This window comes from Girardinichthys multiradiatus, chromosome 12, assembly GCF_021462225.1.
Source record: "Girardinichthys multiradiatus isolate DD_20200921_A chromosome 12, DD_fGirMul_XY1, whole genome shotgun sequence".
Lineage (NCBI taxonomy): Eukaryota > Metazoa > Chordata > Actinopteri > Cyprinodontiformes > Goodeidae > Girardinichthys > Girardinichthys multiradiatus.
This window is the reverse complement of record NC_061805.1, coordinates 45,266,428-45,294,223: the sequence shown is the minus strand read 5'-3', so window position 1 is coordinate 45,294,223 and position 27,796 is coordinate 45,266,428. Positions and strand designations below refer to the sequence as shown.

The following is a 27,796-nucleotide window of genomic DNA, read 5'->3' as shown; positions in this document are numbered from 1 at the left end:
CATCTGTTAAATCATTACTCGAAACTCATAACTTTGACCCATGATCTGGATTGTTTGTTACTTTGAATGACCTTTGAAACAATTTGCATTTCTGAAACAGTCTCAGTCAAGGGCAGATTCACTCAGCCACAAGTGCTAACAGTGTTCTCAAACCAAAACATGAGAACACACGTGAAAGAGTTTCTTTTTTTCTGGAGAATTCTCATTTTCCTCTCATCTAAAACCTCAGGTATGTTCAGCAAATATTCAGCATTTTAAATCAAGGATTTAACATAAATGGATGCAGGACATCATACTGTTTAAAATCTGTTCTTCCCCAGAGAATTCTGTTTAATTATTGCCATGTTTAACCTAGGTCTAACATGCAGCAGTAAGTGTGGAAGTACATTGGAGGAATGCTCCTGCCAGGCAACCTGTTTGTCTTTGACAAACTGCTGTACAGATTACAACCAGACCTGCTTCCAGGTGTCACCATACTCCAGCTCCATGCTGGGTGGAAGAGCTCTTAGGATCCTCGGTTTGACTCTCCCCTCTGATGGGAGCCTTCTCTGCAGGTTTGAGTTTAAACACTTAAACACTTAAAATTACAATTGCACGCACTCTTGATTAGTTTTCTGTTACATGTGTTAGAGTTACATATTGTCCGGTTAAACAATGCAGACTAATGATATTTGAGTCCTTTAAATAATGTTCAGAGACATAATGACTAAGTTCTCTGCTCATCAAAGCAAAAAAAGCCTTACATTTTTTTTAATTCGAAAAATGTTAAAACATACTGTTTTTAAGTATAGAAAAGCAATTTCTTACATGCGGTATATTTAAACCAACATTTTATTTACTGACATCTCATTTGTTTAAATGATTGACTCTTGTATATTTGTTGCATTTTAATTTTCTACCTTTTTACAGATGATAGAAATGTTTACAGATGACAAACTGAGATGGAAATGGAACAAACAATGTTGCAACACCAGTCAAAAGGTCAAATAAATCAAAGTTTGACTGACTTTGTTGCAGATTCAAAGGTGAAACTGAACAACAGGGGATTGTTGATGAAGAGGGCCATCCATACTGCATATCTCCTCTGTTGTATGAGACCGGTTGGATATCGTTTGACGTCTCGACAGACGGTGCAAATTTCGACAGATCAGGAGAGTATCTGTCAGGTAAAAAAACCTTACGAAGATTCTCTTCTCGTTAATGTGTCTGTACATCTGCTTGGATTTTTCTAAAATCTAGTGTTATGTGGAATTAAAAATGGGATGTTTTCTCAGTTGCTTTTATAAGAGAGTATTTTACAAATCACCATTGCAAAAAGTAACTTGGGACATTTTTGTGGGATTTTGCAAAAAGTTATGTTTCCTCTGATGTCACAGTGCTCTTCTTTGTACCCCTCTGGTTTCATAAAGGTCAGAAGTAGAACCTCTAAAAAAGTTAATGTTTCCTGGAATCTTGCAAAACGTGAACTAGAACCTCACAAAACCTTTTAGGATCTTAAACAAATGTAATTTTATTGTAGGGCTTAGTATATTTTGCAACACTTTGCATGGTTTTATAAATCTCTCTATTAATGCTGTCGATGAAAATAATAAGCGGTACCCTGCAAAATATTTTTTAATCTCTTTGAGTTTTTGGTTCACTGATTAACTCTTTCAACTTGATATAAATGGTTTTCCTTTATTTCTCTGTATCAGTCCATCCCAATAAAGCTGATCCTTCATATCAAGTCACCCTTGTGAATTCAACGCTGTGGCAGAACTATGGCACTCCCAACATGGCAGGACAGCTGAGTATGACCTGGAATAGCTCTTTAGTCGAATCGGAAAACGTCAATGTAGAGCTGTGGGGTTACAGAGAGGTCAACAGGAATACGGCCGGGCCATCCCCACTGCAGGCAGAGATAAGATATCTGTACTCTCTTGGCAGGAATGTTCCCAACACAGGTGACTTCAGCTTCATTCCTGAACCCAGAGAAGAGTTTTCTGTGTGGGAGTTGGGGAATATTCGAATTACTGCAAGTTCTAAATCAGAAGGAGAAAGGTATCCACAACACATCTCGAGCTGGCAGAAAATATTTGGATTCTAGATAATTTACACATTCACAGTGATGTTGTGAAGTCCAGTGAACCTTACTCTGACTTGTAGTTTAGGTAACTAAAATTATAAATGATAAATGTGGTTTAAAGTGTATTACATAAATTCAAGAAAATATGTTTGCAATATTTGTCAATATTTATTTACATGGTTCAATATTTCATGGGCAGGAACCCAGTACAAGCAAACGTAAGACGTTGTCAGAATCAGAATCAGCTTTATTCGCCAAGTTTGCGCACAAAAGTCACTGCAAGTACAAGTTTGTTCCTGTTTGTCCTTGTTTTGGTTTGATAAATTACAAAATTAAATTCAATTATTTTTCTGCCAGGACCTTTAACTAAACGTTTAATGTTCCAATGTTTTTGGGATGCCATTTTTAACTCAGTGTTCTTCCCAGGTACGTTCAGGCCCTGTGGAGTGAAGGTCATGTTTTGGCCTGGCACCTGGAGCCATCCTTCAGAGAGGATTCATCCGGTTGGGCAGAAAAGAAGTGTCGCCAGTGGGACGATCTGGAGAAGAAGCTGCCTAACTTCCTGGATGAGCTCATTCAATGTCCTTGTACACTAGCTCAGGCTCGAGCAGACACAGGAAGATTTCATGTGAGTCTATGCACAGGAATGACTGTATAATGTGATCATTTTATCCAATCACTTTATCTTTCATGGAGCATTTTATTAAAATGTTGATCTTGATAGATTTGCTTCTGATACATAAGAAACAGAGTCAAGTTATTTCCACAAATTCCATGTTTTCTTTTTCCAGACTGATTACAGCTGTAACATTGAGACGGGCAGTGTGTGTACAAATCACCCTGGTAGGGTCCACTGTGTCAGAGCCATTCAGGCTAGGTAGGAGCGGTAAAATCACAGGTGAACTTTTAAATCAGAGAAGTTCAAATAAAATATACAAAAAGTTTCTTTTTTTTAATTCTTATATTTCCAGTTCAAGTCATGGATCAGGGCAGCAGTGTTGCTATGACCACACAGGTGCTCTGATTCTCACTGGGGACTCGGTTGGTGGCAGCACACCGGATCGTGCTCACAACTGGGGCTCATCTCCATACAGGGAGCCTCCTCGGGTTCCTGGGTATTCCCACTGGCTTTATGATGTGAAGAGCTTCTGTTACTGCTGCCTATGGAGCGACCTCTGCCACATCTACCTAAACCATCGACCTTCAAGTGGATGTTGCAGATACCAACCACCGAGAGCAGGTTGAACAACTGTGAAATCAAAAGTGCATGGTGCGGGAGATAAAAAGCAACAATTTCAAAACTGCTAAATTTTCTTTCAAACCGTTCCTAAATATTTTAAGTAAGATGCCAGAGAAAGTACAAGAGGGACCAAAGGTTTCTCTGTCTGTTTGCAACATAGAGTAACACAGGTTTTCCCCTCTCCTCTCTGTTCCTTCTCACTGTCGGTCAGCTGGCTGAAAGAAGGCTACTGAACTTTACCCTTACTTAAAAAAAAGTTTAAAAGGTGGATTATGCTATAATTTCGCTTAAGTCTATGTATCAAAACCCAACAGTAAAGTAATGTTATAACATTATTAGAATTCTAATGATCAATATGCAGTGACTTTGTTCTGATACTTGGAAACTGTGTCGTTATACTCAAGGTTATCACTGAATACCATAAAGTCAGAGAACAGTAACTCTTTACTTCATAATGATCTTTAATTGTTTTGTTCATTGTGCATTAACAGGTTTGATTTTGGATTTTGTGTCAAAACTTGGGTATACATTCATCAGAGCATTTATTTCTTGCTGCCTGCAGGTGTTGTCTTCGGCAATCTGCATTTTATAACGTTTGATGGGCTCAGCTACACCTTCAGCGGCAGAGGAGAGTATTACCTGGTGTTTTCAGCAGACAGAGAGCTGAGAGTTCAGGCCAGAACAGAACAGCTGAAACTTAAGAATGGTGCGTCAACATTTAATATCAATGTCCTGTTTGTACCCATATTTCATCCCAAGGGTCCCACTATATCACTTTAATCTTTAGCTTTCCCTGGATGTAAATGGTACAGGAAGTCCTGCAGAGAGACTATTCTTGGTTTCCATGATGTTTGCTTATGAATTGTGTCCACTTTTGTTAACACCCCGGTTAACAGAAACTTCATGGGTCTCTTTCTAATTAAGATTCTAAAACAGTAAAATAACATTGATTGTAGGTGATCAGAATTATTATTGCCCTTATTATTTGAAATTGATCAAACCCAAGCTATAATAATCAAAGTTGGAACTTATGCTGCTTAAACAAAGTTATGTTTGTATTTACCAATAAGGCACCTTAGTCCAAGCTACCCAGCTGTCATCTCTGGCCATGAAGGAGAACTCCTCTGATGTCATCGAGGTCCGAACTGCAGATGACCATCTTCAGGTGCTGAGGAACAAGAAGATTATGCCTTTTACTGAACAAAGATGGATGGATCTGCAAGGTAGACTGCTCTGAGATTCTTTAGACCCCCTACTGAATCAGGAAGAGAAAGTAGTTGTTGTATTAGTAAGAAGAGACAGTACTATCATTTCTAGTTTCTGCCAGCTGCTTTTTTCTACCCTTTCTGTTGCAGTTCGTTCATAACTTTCTGATTGTTTTTTTGGCACTTTAACTCATACAAGTAAAAACAGACCTGATTATTTTTTAGCAGAGCTTGATACTAAATTACCACTAAATTAGTCCTGCATTGCAGTGGCATAATCTATTGCATAAAAATGCTTCCGTTTTCTAACAATGAACTTTAGAGATATTTTCCTTCCTGTCCTGCTCACTCTGCAAGATCGCAAGATAAACTGATGTCCTCCTTTAGCCTCATTTATGACTGTTTCAGTTGTTTTAAAATTCTTAATTATTGTACAGACAATTTTAGCCGAGTAACTCTTTTATTGTTGCCATATTCTGACTAATGAAGATTAACACATTTGCATTAATTTAATGGCATCCCTCATCTTTCCCATTTTGATAAGTGAGTAAGATAAGTGTTGTCCGTTCTGGTTTCACAGTATTTGCCCTGACAGATGTGGTTTTTAGCTCTTGCCACTAGATGGTAGTATTTCCATCTGACTGTTGATGTGTGACGCTGCAACTCTAAATGATTATTTTCTATAACAGTGTTGTTTTAAATTTGGCCGAAATTTACAACAAAATTACAACAGGTAATGTTTATAAAAGTGCTTATAAAAGTCTTAGCTTTTATGAATTTCGCAATGTTCAACTTTTAGCATCAGTTTACCACTTGAACTGTGATTTGCCTCTATTTTAAGTCATCATCACTGTCACCCCATTCTCTCCTGTTTAGACTTAAAATGTGCCATTCGAAGTGTGGCAAAGAAAAATGTGCCTCAGTGTGATGTCTTTTTTATACATCATTTTTCATCATGATAAAAAAAAAATCATGACAAAAAAAAATACATATACATATATATGCATATATATATATATATATATATATATATATATATATATATATATATATATATATATATATATATATATATATATATATATATATATGGGTCTCTTTATTTTCATGAGTATTTACATTGTAAATTCTCACCAAATACAACAAAGGTTAATATTTCAGTCATTACAGCAAAGGGCGGCTACTTTAAGGAATTTATGATATAAAACATAATCGTACTTGACAATTTTTCATTTGCTACATAATTCTATATGTGTTCATTCACTGTTTTGATGACTTCAGTGAGAATCTACGTACAATGTAACTAGTCATAAACATAAAGTAAACCATTAAAAGAGAAAGTGGTTCTAAAACCTTTGACTGGTAGTGTAAATATATATATAAATATAGTCAAACCCAGGACCTTCTTGCTGCTCTGTGCTATGCATCGGCATATGTGCATGTGTATTAGTTGATTAGCTTTAACAAGTGCTGAATGAACTAATAATGTATTCAAATCTTAATACATTTTGTTTTTCCTTTAGGTGTTTTTGTATTTGCTCCCTGCCCTCAGAAAGTGACAGTGATCTTTTCCTCTGGTGCTGCTGTGGAGCTCCGTCTGCACGAAGGATCCATGGTAGCTACCGTTCTGCTTCCAGCAGAGTTTTCCAACCACACCCTGGGTCTCCTTGGCCGAATGAACTCTGATCCAACCGATGACTTGATGACCCAGTCTGGAAAGGTCATATCTTCAGCTAATGCCACGCTGGGGGAAATCTTTACCTTTGGAGCTAGATGTGAGTGTGAGGAACTGTTGAACTTGTGTCCACTAGTAATCAGACTGAAAACTCACTCAAATGTTCTTGACTCTGAAGGAACATGAAATCTAAACATTAGGAATTTTAAGTCAGGAGCTGTTCAGAAATGTAATGATTTGATTATATTGACATACTTATAAAACTAGAGACAACAACATAAATCAGTGACCTGTTAAATAGGCTTTGTGTTGAATCAGTTACACTGACAGAAACCTTACAATGTGCTCTGGAAATTTAAATAGAGTTGACAGCTACAGGAAATAGCTACTTGCCTAAGCTTTTCCTACAGTACATTAATAATTGAAAATGTAAAAAACAGTAAAACAAGACTGCATGAGGACCTGAGATTTCTTCACAACACAGAAAGTGAGAAGAATTGTAAAGAAGGAAACCAACATTTCCAAAGCTTGGTCAAAGCTCTTCTTCAGTGTGAGATCATGCTACTGCAATAAATTATACATTTATTACAAGGACTTTTACACATCTTTACCAAGGCTACCAATAAATGAGTAGAGTAAATCATTTAAGATTATGACGGGTTTCAGTTAGCTTTACTTTGCCTCTATCCAACATAATAAATAAACTCCGTAATCCTTTATACTAACTAATGACTATTATTTGTTGATAGTGCAAAGACACAACTTCCGATTTGGGATATAGAAACTGTGTTTCAGTTCTTCCTACTCACTTCCAATACTTTATTAATAGCAAATATTGAACAGCCATGTTATTTCTTAAAAGCCGGTCATAGTTCACAACCTGTAATTTGTTTCAATAACCAAAAATCCCAAACACCTCTGCTGATATTGTTCATTTCTTCCTCCAGGGAACATATCGAAGATGTCATCCCTTTTCACCTATGACTCCCAATACCTTTTGGATTCATACTTTTTTCCATCAAGCCATGACAGTGCTTTTGTTCCGGCCTATTCTTTGCATGCGAAACCTGATGACCCCTTGGTAGCAGACATGTTGTCGATGTGTTTGGGAGAAGGGGCGCAGTTCTGTATACATGATACCCTTATCTCTCAAAGCCTGGCGGTGGGAAACGCCACACTCAGAGCCCATCAACATCATCAGGCTTTAATGGAAGCCCTGCAGCCAGGTACCACATGTCGCAAGACCATTGTCTGTCTATCTTTAATTTCCTTCAGCTCATGGGCAAAAACCAAGGGAAAATGTTGTATGCATTTAATTTCTGTTAACCCATGGGTCCATTGCATTATTTGTCAGCAATAACAATATTTCTTTTGATTGGATAATAAATCAAATACATGATAATGAAAGGTTTTGGATAACTAAGAGCTTGCATACAACTTTATAAAGTAGAAGCATCAGTTCTTTAAATGTGCACTTCTTGTCACTGGCTGATTACTTTTTGACATATTGTTGCTCCCTAGTGGTATCATGTGGCTGGCTTCCCACACCCAGGAATGGGAGAAAGAATGGAACACATTACCTGCAGGGGAAAACCCTGGGCTTCACCTGCAATGAAGGCTATATACTGTACAAGTCAACAGAGCGCACCTGTCTAGAGGAGGGGATGTGGACAGGAGAGCAACCTTACTGTATTTCAGGTGGGTTTGGAGAAAATAGAAATGTGTGTAACTCACCCATATTTTTTAACACAAACCATGTTGTCAGTGGTATCCACTTTATAAATACAGTGGCGCCACAGCAATGCAATCATAAACCAGTTTAGAAACCAGGCCAAATCTAGACCAAACTGAAGGACTCGGTCATTTATTATCCTCAACTTTCCCTTGTGGGGTTCCACAGGGGTTCATTCCTGGTCAACTTTTGTTCTCTTTACGTTTTATTCACAGTTCTATCCTAAACAAGCAGAAGATCTCATTCCACTTCTAGACCGACAATTTTGAAATCAGGATTTCAAAATTTATATCATCAGGAATGCCCCAGCCCTACTGAATGTCTTACTTACTCTAATTTCTTGGAGACATAAAATCTTGGATGGCACTTAATTTTCTGAAACTAAATTAACAAAGAACTGAAATAATACTTTTAGAACCACCCAACCTCACCTCTGCTAACAGTTTTGACTTTGAGTCTTTGGACACTTTCAAAATGTCTTTAAACATGCTGTAATCCAAAAAAAAAAAAACAAAAAAAAAAAATACAACTAAACATATTTGTCAAAGATAATTTTTCTAACTTTTTTTCTAACAAGGGCTTTTACTAAGATAAATCCTTCCCTCTTGTTCCCAGACTTTGAGAGACCTTCGTCTCATCTAGGCTGGACTATTGTAATGGTTCATTCTTTTGTATTGTACAGAGTTTGGTTTTTTGTCTGTAAATGGTCCAAAAGGCTGCAGCACAACTTCTGGCAGGCACACATCAATATTACCACAACACACCTGTTTTTCATTCTTTGCACTGGCTTGTTGTCCATTTTGGAGTTAATTTTAAGATTGCGTTGCTTGGTTTAAAGGGATTAAATGGGCTGCCCCCTTTTTACCTTCCCAGAGTTTCTGACTCTGCACCGCTTAAGGAGTTTACTGAGGTCAGGAGTGTAGATGCTCCTGGAAGTACTAAGGGGCAGAATAATATATAATAATGTAATATATTTTAATGATGCTTTAGTATATCCTTTGCACAAGAAAATATAATTTAGGGTGGACATAATTGGTTTTGTTTTATCATTCATACCTTTTTTTACTAGTAAAATAAATTTTCATGTTGTTCCAGTACAATTTCACCTTAATAAGGTTAAATATTTTCTATGTTTTTTTAAGTAATTATAATCACTTCTCTAAAGAGAAGAATATTAGGCCTAGCCTAATTGCAAACACCTGAGTCCCTGAAATGGCTTTTTAGTGCTCACCCTGACCACTAACAGCGGTAAGGCGGTGTGGTGTAGTTTCTCAATCTGGCCAGCAGATGGCAATATTTACCTCAGATTTGTTTGTGTGTATATTTGGCTTCTGAGGTAAATTATTATTTTTCTCTGACTTGCTTTTCATTGGCTTGCTTACTTTACATAGGTTTGATTCGTATGGTGATTCCACAACCTGCCCCATCATAGTTAGACTTATGAGTCTAATTCAAACGTTTATGAAGTGTTTTTTTTAAATATTCATCTTAGTTCAATTGCATGCAACTATACCAAGACATATTTGCATGAATAAATAATTTCTCAGGGAGAACCGTGTTTAATCTCATTAACACAGAATGGCAGGCCTTTTTAGCTACAGTATGTGACAATGGTTGCTCAAGCTCAGTGGCTCTCATTACACAAATCGGAGCTAACAACTGTCAACATGGCCTGAGGAGCTCAACGGCAGGTGTTGCGGGAGCTGTTTCCTTTTCGTCTGCTGTTCAGATGTGACCTCCAGCCAAGTAAACAATGCTAAATACAGACTGAGCAGCAGCACTCCTCCTACCCTCATGTGAATCACTGCGGTACGACGTGTAGGGTCAAAAGAAGTTGTAATTAAGTTGAAAAGAACGTGCCATTGAACAATAAATACCACCATTTCCTGTTTAACTCCTTCTCAGTCACTTTAATGAGCCTACGCTGCCTGTCAGAAGAGTTGATTGTGAGTCCAAACGCAGTGTTGTGCAAGTTTACCTTGTCCAAGAAACAGCTTAGTTCAGACAGGTTGGAATTAATTCACTTTCATAGTCCATAACCTGAAGATTGTGAACAAAATTCTGTCTTTACTTGTTTGGGTTCCCTCATAATGTTTGAAATTATGTCTAAAAAATAGATAGATCATGACATCACGCTCCAGTTGGCAGATCAGTTAAATATGTAATTGCATAGCATTTACAACCTAACCAATGCCGATTTTGAATAAAAATTTGCCTTTGGTTTTAATTGAACCACTTACCGGATAGAGTTTCTCTTTGATATAATCTCGATTCTATTTAAGCTGGTAGGATGACAAAATCTTTACTCACACCAGTTCTAAACACTGTGATGTTCTAGAAGTGACAGAATACATAAAGGTTCAGGTTTATACCTTTTTTTGTCTCTGTTATACATGGAAATCCACCTGGATTCAAGCTCTGCCTTCAACACGGTGAGGTGCTGTACAAGGAGCACCAGGGTGCAGACACAACTCGGCACAATGAATTTGGATTGCTATGACATAATTCCTAAAAGTGACCAGAAAGGCATATATACACATAAATACAGTGCCTTGCAAAAGTATAGCCCTCGAAATAAAAATAAAAAAAAAGGAAATTTTTAACCCGTTGCATTATAAATACTAATTTCTGTATATTTTATTGAGGTTCTATGTGATAAACTAATACAAAGTAATACATAACTGTAAGGTGGAAGGAAATCGATTCATACCTTTTAACATTTTGTATATATACAATCTGAAAATTGTAGTTTGAATTTGTATTTAGCCTACCGAGGCAGTTCTTTGTTGCACTACCTTACATTGCTATAATTGCAGGGCTTTTGGAGTATGTTTCTACCAGTGTTGGTCATTTAGAGACCCAGTCTTCTTTGCCAAATAGCTTAGACACACTCAGACAAGACTGAGAGCAATTGAGAATGCCTGCAAAAAGCAATTTTCAATTAATTTAGGTCTGGACTTGGATACATATGCATATGATTCCATCTAAGCCATTACACCATAGCTCCATCTGTATATTTAGAGTCATTGTCCTGTTGGAAGGTGAACCTCAGCAATAATCTGAAGTCTATTACAGGTTAGAGGTTGTCCAGGACTGCTTTGTATTTAGCTTAAATTATCTTCCCATAAACTCTGATTAGCTTCCCTTTCCCTGCTGAAGAAAGGCATACACAGTATAACGGCATACACAGTATAACGCTGCCACCACAATGTCTCATTGTTGGGGTAGTGTTTTCAGGGTAGCATTCACACATGACATTGCACTTTTTCAGATTTTTATTTGTGAAAGATTTTGAAAACCATGCATAGTTTTTCCTGCACTTTACTATTGTAATTGGTTATTATTACTTTGTGTTGGTATACCACATAAAATATCCCAAAAACACATTAAAAAAGTGTGTTTGCAAGACACTATTATTAATATTAAGTCCTCACAAAGACAGATATACAGTATTTGTATGTAACAGCCCGAACCACGGCCACATGTGATCACATGCAGCAGCTACCAACTTCTTGGCTTTGAGAGTAAATGTTGCAAATCTTTTCTGTGTAAAGTAGATAAAGTTCTCCCGAAAAGATCCACAGTTTACAGAGAAGTTACTCCCAAACAGAGCAGTTTGTTACCAGGGATTCTGATTTGTTCAAGTTTGACAAAAACATAACCTGGTCGTAAATGTGCTCATTTAAATGTGTTAGCGTACAACAGTGTGCAAATGTTAGCAAGTGGATCTATATTGTCTGGCTCAAAGGGAAACAGTAAAAATGAACTGGTAAATCTCATATTTTACTTGAACATTAATGCACAGTTATCTATTTATGCAAACCGTCTTAGTTTATAAGTTTGGCTTAATCTTGTCACATGTTGATAGAAAATACTTTCCTTGATTTGGTTTGAGATATCTGCCAATAACATGTTCCCCTCTGCTTTTGTCTTAATCTATTGACCTAACTAAAAATTTAAAAAGTAAAATAACCTTTGAAATGCCAACCAGGGAGTGCAAGAGACTTGTCTTGTTTTATACTTTGTTTAGTTTATTGTCAGAGAAAATAAAGTCTCTGCTTCAGAAAGTCCACGTCACAGATTTTCTCATGCATTAATTTCCACCTCCCCTGGCTTTAATGTCTTTCACTTTTATTCGATTCTCTAGAAGTCTACTTTTCAAGTTAAAAATGCACAAACTTTAAGACTGTTGTATGAAAAACAAAAATAATACAATTCACATGAATTGAAAGCTTTAGAACCTTTAGCAATGGAAAGGTTGTTCTTGCAGATGTTTTTTTTGTTACCTTGATAAGGTGTAATTCTACCTGAATTTTCTTAGTTTTCCAGGCTTCTGCTGCAGGTAAGCATTTTATTTGTGCCACTCTGCAAAAGGTCTTGAGAGTGAACGTTAATCCAAAGCCTGTGGCCAGGTGCAGAATCTTGTTTTATGTGATTTGTGTTGTTTTTATTCAATTCAATTCAATTCAGTTTTATTTATATAGCGCCAATTCACAACACATGTTGTCTCAAGGCACTTCACAACAGTCAGGTACATACATTCCTATTAATCCTAACAATTGAACAGTGCAGTCGGAGTTAGCCTTTTATTCAAATTGGATAAAAAGTTTTTCTATCTACTGGTCCTTCTCAAAAATATTAGCAAATTGTGATAAAGTTTATTATTTTCCATAATGTAATGATGAAAATTTAACATTCATATATTTTAGATTCATTGCACACTAACTGAAATATTTCATGTCTTTTATTGTCTTAATACGGATGATTTTGGCATACAGCTCATGAAAACCCAAAATTCCTATCTCACAAAATTAGCATATTTCATCCGACCAATAAAAGAAAAGTGTTTTTAATACAAAAAACGTCAACCTTCAAATAATCATGTACAGTTATGCACTCAATACTTGGTCGGGAATCCTTTTGCAGAAATGATTGCTTCCATGCGGCGTGGCATGGAGGCAATCAGCCTGTGGCACTGCTGAGGTCTTATGGAGGCCCAGGATGCTTCGATAGCGGCCTTTAGCTCATCCAGAGTGTTGGGTCTAGAGTCTCTCAACGTTCTCTTCAAAATATCCCACAGATTCTCTATGGGGTTCAGGTCAGGAGAGTTGGCAGGCCAATTGAGCACAGTGATACCATGGTCAGTAAACCATTTACCAGTGGTTTTGGCACTGTGAGCAGGTGCCAGGTCGTGCTGAACAATGAAATCTTCATCTCCATAAAGCTTTTCAGCAGATGGAAGCATGAAGTGCTCCAAAATCTCCTGATAGCTAGCTGCATCGACCCTGCCCTTGATAAAACACAGTGGACCAACACCAGCAGCTGACACGGCACCCCAGACCATCACTGACTGTGGGTACTTGACACTGGACTTCTGGCATTTTGGCATTTCCTTCTCCCCAGTCTTCCTCCAGACTCTGGCACCTTGATTTCCGAATGACATGCAGAATTTGCTTTCATCCGAAAAAAGTACTTTGGACCACTGAGCAACAGTCCAGTGCTGCTTCTCTGTAGCCCAGGTCAGGCGCTTCTACCTGCTGTTTCTGGTTCAAAAGTGGCTTGACCTGGGGAATGCGGCACCTGTAGCCCATTTCCTGCACACGCCTGTGCACAGTGGCTCTGGATGTTTCTACTCCAGACTCAGTCCACTGCTTCCGCAGATCCCCCAAGGTCTGGAATCGGCCCTTCTCCACAATCTTCCTCAGGGTCCGGTCACCTCTTCTCGTTGTGCAGCGTTTTCTGCCACACTTTTTCCTTCCCACAGACTTCCCACTGAGGTGCCTTGATACAGCACTCTGGGAACAGCCTATTCAGTTCAGAAATTTCTTTCTGTGTCTTACCCTCTTGCTTGAGGGTGTCAATAGTGGCCTTCTGGACAGCAGTCAGGTCGGCAGTCTTACCCATGATTGGGGTTTTGAGTGATGAACCAGGCTAGGAGTTTTAAAGGCCTCAGGAATCTTTTGCAGGTGTTTAGAGTTAACTCGTTGATTCAGATGATTAGGTTCATAGCTCGTTTAGAGACCCTTTTAATGATATGCTAATTTTGTGAGATGGGAATTTTGGGTTTTCTTGAGCTGTATGCCAAAATCATCCGTATTAAGACAATAAAAGACCTGAAATATTTCAGTTAGTGTACAATGATTCTAAAATATATGAATGTTAAATTTTCATCATGACATTATGGAAAATAATTAACTTTATCACAATATGCTAATATTTTGAGAAGGACCTGTAAGGAAACCCAGCAGATTGCATCCAGTCAGTGACTTGCAGCATTCACTCCTCCCGGATGAGCATGTAGAGACAGTGGAGAGTCACTGGCGTTGACTTTGCAGCAATCCCTCATACTGAGCATGCATGTAGCGACAGTGGAGAGGAAAAACTCCCTTTTAACAGGAAGAAACCTCCAGCAGAACCAGGCTCAGTGTGAGCGGCCATCTGCCACCGACTGAGTGGGGTTTGAGAGAAGAACAGAGCAGAGACACAAAGAGAACAAAGAAGCACTGATCCAGAAGTACTTTCAATGGGAAGGAAAAGTAAATGTTAATGGATGTAGCTCCTTTAGTCGTTTCACCTAGAAAGAAAGAACAGATAAACTCTGAGCCAGTTTTCAAGGTTAGAGTCTGAAAGAAAGCACATATAATTAGTTACAGTAAAAGCTCAGTCAATTTCCATGTCTAGGAGAGAGAAAGAGTTAAACACTAAAAGACAGGACCAAGTGTATCATTGATAGAGGGTGAGCATTAAGTTGTTGCCAGCAGAAGCTCGGACGATTCCCCTCTTCAGAAAGGTGTCACAGGTAGACACAGAGCCAGGCCAGGTGTAGCTTTTAGGAAGAGAAAAGAGAGAACAAGGTTAGAAGCTGAAATAACAGCAAATAATGCAGAATTGGAGAGTAGTGTGAGAATGTAGCGAAGAGGGTGAAAGTGGTCATTATGTCCTCCAGCAGCCTAAGCCTATAGCAGCATAACCTCACAGATAGTTTCAGTTCAGATTATTTAGTTAAACGGCGCTTATTTACAACAATGTCGTCTCAAGGAACCCCACAAAGGGTCCCACTGATGGTCATCGTTATACTAAAAACCACAAGGATTGGGATACCTCTCTCTGTCAGACTGATTATAACCATTGGAAAAGAGAAAGGGTCAGACAGGTAGCAGAAATCGAGGGTGTGTTTGCAACTCAACCATAACTGAGCCGGTTTAGGCTAAACCGGACTCCCCCTTACTCCAACCAACAGGGAGGGAAGAACAGGGAGGAAGATAGCTCAGGATAAACTAAGCCACTCTAACTATAAGCTTTATCAAATAGGAAAGTTTTAAGCCTAGCCTTAAAAGTAGACAGGGTGTCTGCCTCACGGACTAAAACTGGGAGCTGGTTCCACAGGAGAGGAGCCTGATAACTAAAGGATCTGCCTCCCATTCTACTTCTAGAGACTCTAGGAACCACCAGTAAACCTGCAGTCTGAGAACGAAGTGCTCTGTTAGGAACATATGGAACCATCAGATCTCTGATGTATGATGGAGCTAGATCATTAAGGGCTTTATATGTGAGGAGGAGAATTTAAAATTCTATTCTGAATTTAACAGGGAGCCAATGAAGGGAAGCTAAAATAGGAGAAATATGATCTCTCTTTTTAATTTTCATCAGAACTCTTGCTGCAGCATTTTGAATCAGCTGAAGGCTTTTAACTGCATTTTGTGGACATCCTGATAGTAAAGAATTACAATAGTCCAGCCTTGAAGTAACAAATGCATGGACTAGTTTTTCAGCGTCCCTACTGGATAGGATATTTCTAATTTTGGCAATGTTCCGGAGATGAAAGAAGGAAATCCTAGAAACCTGTTTAATATGGGATTTAAATGACATGTCCTGGTCAAAAATAACACCAACGTTTTTTACCTTATTATCAGAGGTCAATTTAATGCCATCCAGGTTAAGTGATTGACTAAGCAGTTTCTTTTTTAAAGACTCCGGTCCAAAGACAACAACTTCTGTCTTGTCTGAATTTAGAAGCAAAAAATGTAACGTCATCCAAGTTTTTATATCTTCAAGACATGCTTGTAGTCTATCTAACTGGTTGGGCTCATCAGGATTTATGGATAAGTGAAGCTGAGTATCATCAGCGTAACAGTGAAAATTTATTCTATGCTGCTTAATAATTTGACCTATTGGAAGCATATATATAGTAAAGAGAATTGGCCCAAGTACTGAGCCCTGTGGTACTCCACAATTAACCCTGGAGTTTAAAGATGATTTATCATTTACATGAACAAACTGGAATCTGTCAGACAGATAAGAGTTAAACCAGCCTAGCGCTGTTCCCCTGATCCCTACAGGATATTCCAGCCTTTCTAAGAGAATTTTGTGATCGACTGTATTAAATGCAGCACTGAGATCTAACAGAACCAGAACAGACACAAGTCCATTATCTGAGGCCATAAGAATATCATTAGTGACTTTCAGCAGAGCTGTTTCAGTGCTATGATGAGCTCTGAAACCTGACTGAAACTCTTCAAACAGGTCATTGCTGTGTAAATGCTGACACATTTGATTAGCAACAATTTTCTCAAGAATTTTAGATAAGAATGGAAGATTGGATATAGGTCTGTAATTTATTCAAGTCATCTCGATCAAGCGAAGGTTTCTTAAGTAAAGGTTTAATTACAGCTAACTTAAAAGCCTGTGGTACATATCCATTTACTAAAGATAGATTAATCATTTCTAAAATGGGGCTGGTAATCAGAGGGAACACTTCCTTAAATAATTTGGTTGGGATTGGGTCTAACATACAAGTTGAAGGTTTAGATGAAGCTAATATTTCTGATAACTCAGGAAGCTTCACAGGATCAAAACAGTCCAAACACAGATCAGGTTCTACAGTTATTTCCAATGTTGTCTCACTTGCTGAGGATGAAGTAATCATCTTTGGGAGTAAGTCAAATATTTTCTTTTTAATAGAATAAATTTTATTTAAGAAGAATCCCATAAAGTCATGACTGCTGAGAGCTAAGGGAATGGATGGCTCAACAGAGCTATGACTCTGTGTAAGTTTATCAACTGTACTAAAGAGAAACCTAGGATTATTCTTGTTCTCTTCTATTAATGATGAGAAATAAGCTGTTCTAGCTTGGCGAAGTGTCTTTTTATACAACAGTAGGCTATTTTTCCAGATTAAGTAGGAATCCTCTAGGTGTGTAGAGCGCCATTTTCGTCACATACTGACCACTCAAAGCACTTTACACTAGAGCCACATTCACCCAGACGCACTCACTAACACACGCACATTCATGCACCGATGCGCAGATCGGTAGGCAATTTGAGGTACCCAGGGGGACATTGACATGTGGCAGGAGGAAGCTGGAATTGGACCCACAACCATTGCAAGATGACCACTCTCCTCACTGAGAAGAGTGGTCACACAGTCGCCTCAGCGAAGTCTGCAGCAAGGCGGGGCAGTGGGTGGGTATGAATATTTGGGTCTGTACGTTAATGTAATAGTAAGACAACATTAAAAAGGTCAGATGTGTTGGGCTATCAGAGATTAAATAACTTTGGCACAGCTGAGGATTCTTTGTGTAACCAGATGTCCATGGACAAGATCAACCTTGTCTGCAGTCAGAAAGTCAAACCCCAGACAGGAATGTGTTTTTCAGAGGTTATTATTGTAACATGTACAAGCAAATGTGTGTATGTATTGCAATTGTTGTGTCTATTGCACCTATTGACAACAAGATGCATAAGTGAGAGTAACTGAAATCCAAATGTGGCTTTTCTGAACACTGTGTATAAAGAACAGTCCAGGTTTGTTTGCTGTTGTTTTACCGGCCATCTAAAAGTTTTTAAATCTTTTGTTTTCTTTGTCTTATTATTTATTGGATCGAAACGTCTGGGAAATGTTTTGCATGAGCTTGTGTATTTTAATGTGTTTCAGATTTTTCTCTGTTTTTGTTTTCCATATTCTCAAACCACATTTTTATTGTGATGTGAATAATTACACTTATCATCCTCTAATTACCTCTAATCAGTGTCAATATTAAAACCACTGATGGATGAAGAGGAAACCTTTAAATATGTCTATAAAAAGCAGTGTTAAGGTGGGAAACTCTGATGTCAGTTCTTATAAGAGGTTGAAAGAGTTCCTAAATCTGTTAACCTCTAAATACATTTTTAAAGAAATTGCAACACATGGGAATAACGTTGGTGGAAGAATCCTTCAAACTGAGACTAAATGAGTCCATCCAGCATTATCTTTTTTTTTAAGCTATGTTAGTCTTGCTTGCATTGCTTGCTTATAATAGATTCAGCCGACTCTGTTCTGTATAGTTGGGTTTTACCTTCATGAAAACTTATAGTGATTATTCTTGGTGAAACAGTGTGTTTTACCTGAGAATCTCTCTTTAATTGTAAATGTGATTAGCTGGAGATAAAACAAAAAAAATTCTTCAAGCATGATGAACAAATCCTGCAATTGCTGTAGTCAATTTAAAACTTAATAAAAATAGCTGTAATTGGAATAAATAGTGTTATTAGAAAACGTATTCTGATCCGTGCAGTGAATGCAACAGTAATATGCACTACCTATTTATATTTCCTAGTAAGGGGAATACAATTACTTGCTGCTCTAATTAATGCTATGACTCATGGCTTTAGCACAGCTGATATAAGAATCAGTGATGATTGGCTTTTTTAATTTGATTTAGATTATACTGGGCAGACATGCATCTTTGCTAAAATGTGTTGGTTGCAGAAATCTATCTGTAATTCTGAGCTCTGTGTATTATTATAATTATTATAAGTCCACTTGCTGGATTTGTTTTTATCGTTTTCTCCGTAATGCAGAATAAAAGCTGGTGAAAGCCTGTTCAAACAACACAGTTATGCAACAGAAGGGCAGTTCAGAGAGAGTTTCAGAGAGTGTACAGAGTTATTTGTCAATGAGGTGGGACCCGACTTGCTTCCAGGCAACTTTTTAAACTGTACACAGAACGTTTGAAATCTTAGCTAGCTAACTGGTTCAGGCAGAATGGGCGGTGTTTGACAGAAAGACTGTTTGGCGTAATTATTAGCTTAATTCCCATGGTGCATTGAGTAATCGCTCAGTCAGTGTTAAGTTCAGTGTAACAACTGATATAATAGATTGGTCTTTTTATTTCTACACTCTTGAAAAGAAGGTGTGTTGAGGAAAGGTGAATACACTACAGCGACTTTCACAACTTCTGGCTTTAAATGAAATATGTTTAAAGCTTCAAAATAAGTTAGTTTTTTATTGTAGCTGCATAATCTTACAGAACAGTTTAAAGAAATCCAAACTTTAACTGGAGTTTTTTTTCCAATTAAGAAACTAAATTATATCTTAAATAAATAATTATTTTTAACAAAATCTCTGGTGCTACAATTATTGCCAACTGTATGACAAACTACATTTACAAATAAATGTAGTTAAGGCATTTTAAAATATTATACTTTTATCTTTTCAAAGTAGTTCAGAATGTTGAGAAAATGTATGCTTTAATCCACGACTCTATGTGATGCTCCTATCATATAGCTGCCCTTCAAAATGGGAAAGACAAGAGAACATGCAACTGAAGTAAGAGCAGGTTTGTGTTGATTTTTATAAATCAGGAAATTACAAAATACAACTTGCCTTAACCCTAAACTTAGCCGTCTGCAATCAGAACACAGCTAGAAATGTAAAAAACAAACAACACTTTGAATTCATCTTTCATTGCATAATGATTCAACTCTGCTATACTTACTAATTCATTTAAATGATTAATTTCACCCTGGGGCCTTTACACATCATTCCTTTTCTTGCAAATCTCCAATAGGTGCTTTCCAGGTAGACTTTTACTTTTTTGTTTGTATTGAGAGGGTATGGTGTATTGCAATGATGCATGACTAAATACTAATATCATGTTTTGTGTTTTGCAGATGATAAAGTGGGGTTTATTCTTGGGGCTTTTGGTTCCCTGTCAGCATTGGTCGCTATGGGATTAACGTTAAAACTACACAACAGAAAACAAGCCAGGTGGGTTGAAAACCATTTTTTCTCACAGAAATCTGACCCTGTGGGGAATAATATAGTTCTCCTGACCTGACTTAACCTGGGATGCATACATTCTTGGTTAATTTCTCTAATGCTGGGTTCAGACTGTACGATTTTCAGCTGCTTTGGACAAACCCTTTTGTGAAAGAATGGTGGAGTTATGTTTTTTGCAGAAATACCAGTCAGTAACATATTTTCTTCAACACAGAATCTGAGATAAAAACTCACAAAGCTTTCTCATGTTTCTAAACATCTATTTGAGTTGATATAATATATATAATATATATATATACAGAGCTAATTAAACTCACATCTTCTGCTCCTGCTGATTGAGACTAATTCTATAACGGTAAATTAATAAATAGACTGAATTTATATAGTGCTTGTCAAGTCACGCACACCACTCAAATCACTTTAGACCACAAGCCACATTCAACCAGTCCCACTCACTAACATGCACACACGGATTTACAGATTTGGGGTTAAGTGCCTTGCCCAGGGGCACTTTGACATGTGACAGGAGGAATCAAACCCACAACTTTCAGATTACAAGATATAAATGTTGACACTTTAATCTTTACCCTTTGCTTTGATACTACTTATGTGTATTTTGGAATGTAACACATATCATTGTGGTTCCAAGTAATTAACTAGTATTTTAGGCAACAGTTGTCTGGACCACAGCACACAGATCAGGTCACATGACACAGAATGGAAGCTGCAGCAGCCTATACAGTCTCTCTTTCACTGTGAGGTTACGTCACAGATCAGCTTGTTACAGAAAACCCAAAGTTTATCAGTACAACTATGTGTTGCTATTTCACAAGCCATTTAATGTAAATGGTTTGCGAAATGACACTTTTGCAAACCATTTACATTAAATTGGACAGCTTTAGGATTTTAAAATTTCGGCTGTGCAAATTGTGGTCACAACTCACTAGCAAACACTATAGAAACAGTTTAGATAAAAACACAGATCGTACACTAATAACAGGTGTTATGAGTTGACTTTAGGCAGTAACTGTGATCATTTAAAAATGTCCATATCAAGAGGCGTAGCATAGCATATGGGTGGGCTATGCGTCCTACGTAGAGAGGCTCTAGTGTTGGGTGCAGCCATTTGTGGATCCACTTACAACCGCTGGACCTTTTTCTTGTCACTGTGAAAAAAGAGGACAAAACTCAGGACTTTGATCTAAGATTTAGGATTACCTCAGTACAACAATAGTTGAAATAAATGAGAATTATTTTGTCTCTCTGGTTTTATTTAAAATGTTACTTCAGAATACTGTTGCAAAAAAGTATTTTTTTTTTTCCTTTTTGTCCCACTTAAATGTTTCAGATTAACACACTTTCAGCAATTTTGATATCAGACAAAAATAATATCAGACAAAGTGAATACAAAAATTGAGTTTTCAATATATGTTTTTATTTATTAAAGCAAAAACACTATCCTAAGCCACTATATAGAAAGGTATCCTCCTCCATCCCAACCCCACCTGTTAAATCTAGAGTCAACTATTTGGACCACTCAGGTTTTCCACACTCAAGCCTGATTACTACTTGAACTGTATAATCAAGAATTTACATGCTATCTGTGACATGCTACTTACATGTTGCTTGACAACATGAAGTAGGCTAAAAGATCTCAATGCAATGATCTAAAGAAATGTAGGAACAAATAATAATAGTCTGTTGGTTTAAGTATTTGCTGACCTAATTCATTTTTACCAAGTTTATATTACTGTGATTAATAATAAATGTAATTATTGATTGACTATTTTCATTGGATTTTTCCTATGATCAGTAATTGATTTGGTAATTTAAGTCTTCAACCTAATTCTTATAACCATAATCTCAATCCTGAGAAATCTGCAGAAATTCCTTTTGTCATTCATTTATCAGAAAGATTGCTCAATGGATAAGAAGGAATTTCCTTTTGATTGACTTTGAGATTGTTCAAGATTATGAGACTGAGTGGTTTATGAACATTGCTGTATTTAATGTATCTTTATCATGTTATAGCAGTAAAAAGAAGGAAATATACCTAATTGCGTTCAGCTCATCTTGGCTTATCGTCACTTTTCCTTTTGCAAAAAAAAAGAGGTTGTTGGTTTTGTTCGATATTGGACAAAACAAATTTACATTTACTCACTAATTAAAATTTAAAGTAGAACCTACCTACATATGACTTTCAATTATTTGTGTAACTCCCTCTATTTCACAAAGTCCCTCTGTTTTACAAGTCTAACTAGCAGTAAAGTCACAAAGGATTGCGTGTTTTAGCTATAGCCAGCCATATATCTTTCATTCTGCTGTATACGTTCAAAGCCAGGACGGCTTGTTATCTTCTGAAAACTGGTACATAGCGAGACGTCTTCCTCCCCTCCCCTTTTGCTTCAAGACACTCTTTTACTGTGCAAGCAGAGAGGTACAAAGACAATGAATCCCACCTGCTCATTTCATATCCAACAATTCAGGCCTCCTAAATGTTGCTCGTAAATTTTCTTTCTGATCTGATCAAACCAAATACCCTGTGGGATCATATTCATGACTGCAGTCCAGGTGAACAAGAGACCAACAGTAGCTGTAGCTCCTGGGCAGATTCAAACAAATTAAAGGCCTGCTTTATGGGCTCATTGACTTCATTTGGGCTTTCCCTCTTTATAACTCTGGTGGGAAAACAAATGAATGCTCAAAATTGTGAGGTCTCCTCACACTGTCAGCAGCTCTTGAGGCAGGTGTTCAGTTGAAACTGCTTTGTTGTTGGGGTCATGAGGGCAAAAAGCAAGCCCACCTGCCCCTTTTGATGCTTGGATCACAGAAGGCCAGGTGTAAGGAGAGAAGTGTCTGAAACCCTGCAGATGCACAGGCTTGTATCAGAGTCTCGAGACATTCTTAGCCAAAAAGCTATACCTACAGTTGTACAAATGTGACCAGAGACATCTGATATGTTCTCTGAGTGGTTAGCTGCCATGCATGAGCTCTTCAAACAAGTGCAGACAGATTGACTTCTCTGCAACATCAGAAGCAGAGCAGGATGTAAGTAGCAGGGGGTCTTACTGTATTTCAGATCTTGCCTGTGTTGCGTGTCTGGAGGAAAGCTGCACTGATACTACACAACTGTGTGTGTGTTAAACAGGTAGATGGTGGAGGCTTTCCGTGCACGTGCTCCTCGTGTCTCAGACTTTCAGGGGTACTTTCCACGTCTAGGGTTACTTAGCAGGTTTTAACAGGCCGAGTGGCAGCTCACCACAGGAGGATAAAAGTCACTGCACCATGAAGTGATACTGTGTTTTTGTGTTTGTGTCTTCCATCATGTCTCCTCCTATTTAGCTTAATGACACATCAAAAGGTTGATGGAGGGGCTTTGCGTGTTTGTGGAAAGAGGTTCAAAATGAATCGAAAGAGTGCGGACAAGAGCAGATTTGGAGTGAGTCTGTCTCACTCCCATTTAATCCAAGTATTTGCACAGAGCTCCGGGAGCTGCTTGCCAACCTTTCATCATGCATTAGATTAATTGTTTTTGATCTCTGGGTAGTGAATGTTTTCTTGAAATTTAAATATCTTTAGAGCGGATCCAAACACAGTGATGGCAAAAACCCTCCTCAGGCAGGGCAGAGTTGACGAGTTAGACTGGATGTGTTTGGAGGGTGCCTCAGTGTTTTCACAGGAAATGAGTAAACATGTATTTTATGGGAAGCTAATGCCCCACCAGGTCTTTCAGGGTGAACTTTCAATGTCAAGACATTTTTAAACTGCCCAACGTCATACCAATGATTACAAGTACGGTGGTCTTTTAAAAGTGTTTTGATACTTAAAAAAACAACATCATCATTTTTGATCTTTTCCCACTTTTAATGTAACATATATCACATATAACTTGAGTGAAAAACAAACAAATCTGTTTGGAGAAAAATATAAAAAGCTGCACTAACCTGTTTGCATACGTGTGAAAATCCTTAAACTTTTACTTCCCTTTTCCATCCGTCTGTCTGCCCATCCATTCATCCCCTAAAGGGCAATTTAGAGAAACCAATCAACCAAACAGTCATATGTTTGGACAGTGAGAGGGAGCTGGAGTACCCGGAGAGAACCCACGCATGCACTAAAAGAATATACAAACTCCATGCAGAGAGAACGCAAGCCGGGATTCAAACCCCGGACCTTCTTTTTGCATAGCAACAATGACATAATGAATCAAAGGAACCCGAAATAAGGCTTAGCTGTCCTACATGGATTCTTTTTACGTTTTTACATTTGCATCCTTTGCCTAAAACCATAGTTTGCAGAGAGGTTACAAAGGACCAAAATGATCTCATTGTCCAAAAGGTAATAGTCAGGAGAAGAGAGAACAAACAAGAATTCACAGAAACAATATGCATCAATGATTAATTAAACAATGATGGGAAGACAGTAACTGGATGTTTTTTCCTAAATTTACAAAATGGAAACTGGTCAGGTAGGCTGCAAAGAAGTTGGCAATAGCACTTAAAGAGCTGCAGTAGTTTCTGGGAGGTGCTGATTACGGTTTTCCCTCAGATATACGGCACAAATGTGCAGCTCAGCATTCATGTAAATCAACACAAAATGAGTTGCTTAATGATATAATGAAAATCCTCACTCTTAAAGTCCATCATCCTTTGGGGTTTGATTTAAACAGATTAAGAAATAAATATTTTGTTTATTATCCTACATTCAGAGTAAGTAACAAGTTTAGATGGACAATTTGATGACACTGATCTAAAATAGAAACTGATTTAAAATGCCAAAGCAGAGGTGAAAAACCAAGTGTTCTCCATGATTCAGTAGCTGACTCTCAGCATTTTGACATAGATTGGTTCATTGCAACATCTTTATTCAACATTTTGTTTAATGGAACATTTAATTTTTAACCATTCTTTTGTAGATTTATAGTCTGGCATCTACCTCTTGCCTTTATAGGAATCTATGCACATTGCACAATCTAACCTTCAAGTGAACTGAATGCATGATGCACACTGCTGAGAAAATTGGTGTCAGGAATGTTTCCTAGTTTAAACCTATCTTTGTAATTTCAGAATAAAAGAGTCCAAATTGGAATTGACCTTATGACCCAGATTGATCTGTAGCAATCATGTCTTCTTAAAGCTGTCTGCTGATATTTTCTTCAAGTCATAATTGGTAAAACATGCACTAATGTTCCAAATAAGCAAATTGCCAAACTTCTGTTGTGATAGAGGAGTTCTCACCTATTGACCATCAATTAATCAGGTGCATTTGATCAGCAAAAGCAGGTTGCAACTTACCCTGCCTATTCTTTTCAAGTTGCAAAGATGGACTACGTTTCACACCTTCTTTTGGGTTTTGGATTTTGTTGCATAAATGCCACAATGTCATATTTTGTTGTTTGGCTGAAGTCATAATTTCCAGACCAATGCACAACCAAGCAAGGACCAGAAAATTACAGCACATTACACTAATATTCATACTCCTTCATCCAATCTTCAGTGTATTTTATTTTAATTTTACAAAGTAGTACATCGTTGTGAAGTGGAAGGAAAATGCTGAATGATTTTAAATATGTTTTCCAAACATAAACTTAAAAAGCTAGTTGTGCTTGGTATTGAGCCCCTTGATTCTGAAGCCCCTAAATAAAATCCAGTGCAACCAACTGCCTTCAAAAGTTAACCTGATTAGTAAACAGAATACATGTGTGTTTAATTTAATCTGAATATAAATACAGCAGTTCTATGAAGGCTTCAGAGGTTTTGCTAGAGAAAATCAGTGAACAAACAGTATTATGGAGACCAAGGAACACAGCAAACAGGGCAAGGATGAAGTTGTGGAGAAGCTTAAAGCAGAGTTAGGTTATAAAACAGTATCCGAAGATTTAAACATCTCACACAGCAATGTTAAATCCAGACATGGCTGAGAACAATGAAGGGAGAGAGAGCTGAGGGAGGAGAGAACATGGGCAGGAGCAGACAGAGGAACATAGAAATAGTGGAAAGAATCTAACAGAAATCTAAATATACAAGAATAAATACAATAATACAAGAATGAGCCACTAGAGAACATCAACAACAGAGATGAAACAGATCAAATAAGAAACGTAAACACCTAATACTAATGGACACAGGAAAAAGAAGTGAAGAACCTAATGAGATCAAAGAAATTGTCAGAAGACAGGAAAATCAAGACTCCAAACACCAAACACAGGCATATCATGACAGAGTCTTTTGACAGGTCATCCACAAGTCTGTTTTTTGTTTTGGAAAGAGTGAAAAGAAGAAAGCCTTTGTTGAAAGAACCCCACAAGAACCCACAGTTTGCGGATATGTAGAAAACACAATAAACAGGTGGAAGAAGGTGCTCAGGTCTGTTGAGACCAAACTTTGACTTCTTGACCTACGTGTAAAATACTCTTTGAGGCCAAAAACTGCACCCATGTTCAGAGGCTTCAGTCCTTAACGCAGCCCATAATGGGTTCAAGTCCCGACCTGTTGACCTTTGCTGCATGTCTTCCTCCTTTCTCTCCACCCCTTTTCCTGTCAGTTCACTTTCAAAATCAAGGCCACTAGTGCCACAAAAACCATTAAAAAAAGGTTTTAGTCTAGAAATAAGCTGCTCAGAGCAATGTTTTTTCTTTATTTACTCTAAAGCTATATTCGTGGTACTTTTGTTTTTATATCAATATTACTTTACGATTTTTATTTTCTCATTATTTAAGTAGCTTAATTTAAGTTTTTAATTTATAAGATGTCTGATTCTCTCTTTTTATTTGTATTTTCAGAGAGAGAAAAGTGGAATCTCTGGAGATGGTGACCCAAGCACAGATTTGATAAACCTCCAAAGCCCTCTTGGTTTATAGAGAATCGGTCTGAAAAATCTCTTTTGAACTGAGCATTTGGAAATACCATGAAGCTGATTTCCCCATTTGGAGTTTTTTTGTTTTGTTCTTTTGACCCACTGATGTTATCAGAAAAGCCTCAGGCTTTAAGTTTCAGGCATGCTGCTTGGCCTCATGTTTTCTCCCTTGTTTAGTCTGGAGAAGCTCCAGGTTGTGGCAAATGGTGCATGGGGTGACAACTGAGGCAACTGAAGAGAAGAAAAAACAACAAGAGAAAAAGTTTTCATGTCACATATTTGCATGACCAAAAGGTTGATCTTGTCTAGAAAGAAAGTTGTATAAATACTACACAGAGTTATCATCTTCACAATCAACACTCCTTTCTCCCTGTTGGTTTGAAATGGGACCAGATGTGCTCATGCTCATGTTAACTGTGAAGCGAACCTGATCGTTTTTCGGTTGAACAACTTTGAACTTGTACACAGGGTTTGTGTGGCCTCATATGCTTCAGTCAAACGAAGGGTTTTGCTGATTGACTGAGGCAGAAAAAAATCCTCCAATGTTAGATAAAGGTCAGCCTTTTGCACCGTTTCAACACTTTATTTGTGAATCTTTGTTCTGTTTCATATTTGCATAGAAACAATGATCGAGTGAAAGTTTCTATAAACTTTCGAAAACACAAGGTGATAAATAATGCTGTGTTATACTGTGTCTGATGTGTGGTAGTCCACCATCTCACTTTACCTCCTGGTCAAAGGAAACAGATTGACAAGGTCTCTTGTGACTGATATCTGGCTGTGATGGAGGGGGGGGGGGTCCAGCTCAGGGTTCAAGTCAAGAACTAATTGAAATAACCTGGCCTGCTGCACATGGAGGGCTTTGAAGTTTTTGCAACATGTAAACACAGTTTCTCCTCCGAGGGCCAACTGCTGCTATGCTGTAATGAAGCCTAACCCTGTTGTTAACCTTTGAAAGACATCAAAACTCATACATCCCTA

General features: G+C 37.7%; 1 protein-coding gene across 2 annotated transcripts; it reads left to right on the top strand.

Moving 5' to 3' along the window:
- The first annotated feature begins 51 nt into the window (after window positions 1-51).
- On the top strand, window positions 52-27,796 carry susd2 (sushi domain containing 2). Of its 2 annotated transcripts, none has more exons than XM_047382043.1 (14): window positions 52-229; window positions 356-554; window positions 1,018-1,166; window positions 1,695-2,040; window positions 2,492-2,693; window positions 2,857-2,942; window positions 3,037-3,305; window positions 3,868-4,011; window positions 4,376-4,528; window positions 6,034-6,285; window positions 7,133-7,411; window positions 7,707-7,883; window positions 19,852-19,948; window positions 26,742-27,796. In XM_047382043.1, the coding sequence occupies exons 1-14, from the start codon at window positions 67-69 to the stop codon at window positions 26,788-26,790; spliced, it is 2,565 nt and encodes an 854-aa protein (XP_047237999.1). In that variant the 5' UTR covers window positions 52-66; the 3' UTR covers window positions 26,791-27,796. The 2 variants fall into 2 exon arrangements, with proteins under 2 accessions (XP_047237999.1, XP_047238000.1); XM_047382044.1 differs by lacking the exon at window positions 26,742-27,796 and adding an exon at window positions 19,466-19,517.